Source organism: Sabethes cyaneus, chromosome 3, assembly GCF_943734655.1.
Source record: "Sabethes cyaneus chromosome 3, idSabCyanKW18_F2, whole genome shotgun sequence".
NCBI lineage: Eukaryota > Metazoa > Arthropoda > Insecta > Diptera > Culicidae > Sabethes > Sabethes cyaneus.
The window spans coordinates 79,561,039-79,565,723 of record NC_071355.1 but is presented as its reverse complement, the minus strand read 5'-3'; the positions used below and the strand labels follow the sequence as shown (position 1 = coordinate 79,565,723).

The 4,685-nt window shown below is 35.6% G+C and overlaps 1 protein-coding gene across 1 annotated transcript; it reads right to left on the bottom strand.

The window, feature by feature from the left end:
- Positions 1-207: 207 nt before the first annotated feature.
- LOC128739765 (zinc metalloproteinase nas-14-like) lies at positions 208-3,949 on the bottom strand (the record flags this gene model as incomplete). Its single annotated transcript, XM_053835269.1, has 7 exons — positions 3,808-3,949; positions 3,564-3,746; positions 3,172-3,489; positions 2,970-3,112; positions 2,823-2,910; positions 2,596-2,705; positions 208-351 (listed from the first exon to the last, which is right to left on the bottom strand). Coding segments are annotated over exons 1-7 (1,128 nt in total), but the record flags the coding sequence as incomplete, so codon positions are not given.
- Positions 3,950-4,685: the final 736 nt, after the last annotated feature.

Genomic DNA, 4,685 nt, shown 5'->3' with positions numbered 1-4,685 from the left:
ATTTGGAAATTAAAAATCGATTTCCCAAAAATGCCTTCTCAGAAATTGGTGAAATTTTTTTGAAGATAGATAATTATGTGACCTACAAGTCTTCCATACATTGCCAAATGCTCATATTTAAGAGAAAAAAGTTTTACTAGTAGTAGTAGTAGTAGTAGTAGTAGTAGTAGTAGTAGTAGTAGTAGTAGTAGTAGTAGTAGTAGTAGTAGTAGTAGTAGTAGTAGTAGTAGTAGTAGTAGTAGTAGTAGTAGTAGTAGTAGTAGTAGTAGTAGTAGTAGTAGTAGTAGTAGTAGTAGTAGTAGTAGTAGTAGTAGTAGTAGTAGTAGTAGTAGTAGTAGTAGTAGTAGTAGTAGTAGTAGTAGTAGTAGTAGTAGTAGTAGTAGTAGTAGTAGTAGTAGTAGTAGTAGTAGTAGTAGTAGTAGTAGTAGTAGTAGTAGTAGTAGTAGTAGTAGTAGTAGTAGTAGTAGTAGTAGTAGTAGTAGTAGTAGTAGTAGTAGTAGTAGTAGTAGTAGTAGTAGTAGTAGTAGTAGTAGTAGTAGTAGTAGTAGTAGTAGTAGTAGTAGTAGTAGTAGTAGTAGTAGTAGTAGTAGTAGTAGTAGTAGTAGTAGTAGTAGTAGTAGTAGTAGTAGTAGTAGTAGTAGTAGTAGTAGTAGTAGTAGTAGTAGTAGTAGTAGTAGTAGTAGTAGTAGTAGTAGTAGTAGTAGTAGTAGTAGTAGTAGTAGTAGTAGTAGTAGTAGTAGTAGTAGTAGTAGTAGTAGTTAAATATCTATGCAGCCACCAAGCTGGATCATCATTTAATGCTATTATTGTTCCTTGCAGCAATTTTACGAGTCCTACGTAAATTCATATTTTAATAATAATTAGGCCATTATAAATATTTCATAAAGTTTTTGTCCTCCCGGTGTTGGGCTACTGAAAGGGGGGACGAAAAAAAACAATGAAATTTTTTTCATCGAGCAAAAAATATGCCTTTTAAGCCTTTTTGCTCAGTGTTGAAACGTTAAAACCAAATTTATTCTTGCTTTTCATATATACATTACTGTTTTCTAAGCAAAAACCTACAAACAGATCAATAGCAAAGAATTTTTTGACGATTTTCGGAAAATCCATTGTTTGAATTGCCATTTCTGTTTCGTGCTAGAAGCGAACACCACTCGTACACTCATTTTTCGGGTTTTTTTTGCTGTAGAGCCCACAGACAGTTGATTTTATAAAAAAAAATTAACTTATATCCCACAAATTATTATTTTTTTGCCCTCCGATTTTTCAAGTCAATTTCCAAGAGGGGGTGAAAGACTGATGGTTCAAATTGCCAAATTGCAAACATGTGTGGGACACGCAGAAAATAACCACGCTAATAATTTTCGCGTGGGAGTCTAAAAAGGTGGAATCTTCGCCATATATCTTTTATCAAAACAGCTGTTAGTTGCTTATCAAATTTCGGAGGCGAACCAAAACAAGTTTGACGTAAGTTGTTCAACAAATATAGCCTGTGTATATCCAGTGAAGCCAGCGCCAATACTTGTCCAGTAGTCATGAGGTCTATTATTGTTACATTATCCGCATGTTCTCTGTGTACCGCACTTCATTTCCCTTGAAATAACGCTATTGAGTCAACAAGAGGCCTAAGAATAAATTTATACTTTAAAACACTTGACTTCACATGACCTGGTTTTGTTGTGGATCGAACAATTTTTCCCGCAATTTGTTCTTCAAGCAAACTTGGGAACCTAACGATTAAGGCAGAACTCATATTATGATCTATTAGAAAATGAAGCAAATTCAAACACATATGTTAAACCGACTTGTATTACGACAACTCATGGGGATTTTAAAAAATTAATCCTAAAACCTGATAATGCAAATTCTGAAGATATACATCCAGCAGACCGCTTTTCTTTTACTACCGGGTGCAGGAGTGGTCTGAAAAGAAAACAAACAAATTGCAATTTATAACAACAACCGATAACTCAACCTTTATAAATGTTCAATGAAACCCATATTGTACTAAATTTCTTGATCCTTACCGTTGTAGTTGTCGTTGAAGCCACTGTTGTCGTTGTAGGCTGAAATATAGAGGAAGTTCATTTTACAACAAATGATAAAAAATTCAAGCACAGCAAATATATTAGGTTGGACTTTAAAACATAAATGTAACTTTAATGCATTGATGAATTTCAAAACATAATTAACATAAAACTAAGTTTTAACTATTCTTTATGTAAACAGATGAGAATATTATTGATATAGTCGATAACCGATATTTTAATCACAGAGAACAGATATTCATCTTAATCTCGTGCCACGTGTAAAAGCTTTAAAGCGAGCTTTAAAGCATGTGGTAATGCTACCACTACGCGGCGCTCGCATCACAAAACAGAACTTTTCATCAAAGCATTTCGAAGTCGCTAGTTGCTACGGTAACGGATATATTGTTTCTCTGTGTTTTAATCGTAAAGAAAACGTTCAAGGTAATTATATTGTACTGATAAAATATTAGATTATTTCATGATGTAAATGACTAGAATCAATCATTATTGATAGTTTGATATACGGTTAATGATGATTGATGATCAATATTAAATTAATACTTACTTTAACGGTAGTTGTCGTTGTTGTGGTTGTGGTTGTCGTCGTTGTCGTCGTTGGTGCTGCAGTAGTGGTCGTCGTCGTTGGTGCCTTAGTAGTGGTTGTCGTTGTTGATGCTGCAGTAGTGATAGTTACCTATCACGAAAAAGTAATTTCGAAAAAAAACATTAAACCTCCGGTTTATTATCAATTTCTTGTAAGATTTACCGGAGCTGGTGTAGTTGTACCGATACTTGTTGAATTGCAATACATGTAATTGATTGCTAAAACATCCGGGGCAGACAATCCAGTATCGTTGCCGAAATCTCCAGTCCAGGGCAACTGCAATTGGTCGAAAGTAATTAACCGAGTTTTGTCGCAAAACTTACCGAGAATCTTACCAAATTATTCATCACTGGATAGGCATAACTAGCAGCACCTCCCCATTTCGAATAGTGCATTACGCTGCCATAATAATAAGGGATTCCATACAGCTCCACCTGACTTTCCGAATATTTGGCAAAATTGGCATTATAAAAAGATGCTATTGAAATGTTGAGATTATGAATAACTCAATTTTAACGAATTTTAACCAACACTAACTTGTTTGATATTGCGACAGTAAGGCAGATGTATTGATTGATACATAATTATCACGGTCAGGACGCGTAAACTCATGATAGAATCCAAGCGTGTGCATGAACTCATGAGCTACCGTTCCAGTCGACATACAGCTCGGATTCTGCAGGTTTACCATGTTATATGTATTGTCCATGTTTCTACCAACGTAAGACCAACATCCAGTCTCGCTGTTATTTATTTTGATATAATTAGTTTCCGTGGTATGAGGAACAAATCGTACGCATGTTTCGGCCTTATACTGCGCGATTGTTTTTTGTATGTTGGCTAGTTCACTAGGAGCTGGATTACGGAGGAGGATTATGAAAAATAATAAACATCACGCCAGCTATAAAAATGTGTTGATGGACGCTTACTAAAAGTTCCAATAATTTCGTAAGGTACAATAGCGTCCGGCCAACGATTCGTAGCTTTCGTGGGTAATGCATTCTGCTCAACATCTGGCTTCAGCATTATGTCATATTGATAGTAATATCCCATGCCTTGCTCAAACGCAAATGTTTTGTTCAGCTTCCGGTTAAAATTCCGCAACCGTCGTCCTGTGGTCAATCGTATGTTGTGTTCACTATGTTCAGTTTTCAAACAATTTCTACCACTTACCAACTTCATTGTAGGGCCGTACAGCAAAATTACGTTCTCCACGTTTATGCTTGCGATGTATTGGGATCCTATAATCAGATGCCGGACTACCTGATACTACCGCTACCGCCACTAGCAGCATTAACAGACGGAGACTGTTCATTGCGACAAACACTGATGAATTTTTAGAGGGACGACGATATTTATAAATGAACTGAAAACAATCGAATCAATCGAACTTTTTAGTTCAAAACAGATCAACGTCACCCCGGTGTTCAAATTGGTAGCCACCTTGATATTTATTTATGAAGAGGGGGATTACAGCCAGTTGTCGATTGAACAATTAAAATTATTATAACGTAGACTCGCAGAACAGACTCAATTCTCACAATCAAAAACTCTTTAAACGCAAAGTTTCTCGCTCTATCAAAAACATTGAAATGTTTTATTTGCACATGTTTTGTACCTCTTTCACCCTGTATCGTCTAATTTTGGCGAGAAAATGTTAAGCAACGAGTGATTTTACTTTACTGTGAAACCTTTGTTCGCAACAAGTGGTACGAAATGGGTATCAAGACAAGACTGGCGCAACCTAACGCAACAGAACCATCAGTATGAGGTAGTAATGACGTTTTCGAAACTTTTTACATTTGGCAATTGAAGTATGGCTCAGTTTTGAGTGGTTTGTATAATTTTCTTTCGATGTGATATACCTAGATTTAAGCTTGTCGAAATAAACTGATATTACCGCGCAATCTACACGAAACTTGAAGAAAGTTTTGAAGTAACAGAGTGGAATCTAGTGGAATTTTTAAATTAATTGAGTTACGCGTGGCCGAATTCAATTTCATTACGTTAACAATTCATAATGTAATGTTTGCGTAACATTGGTTTTATCA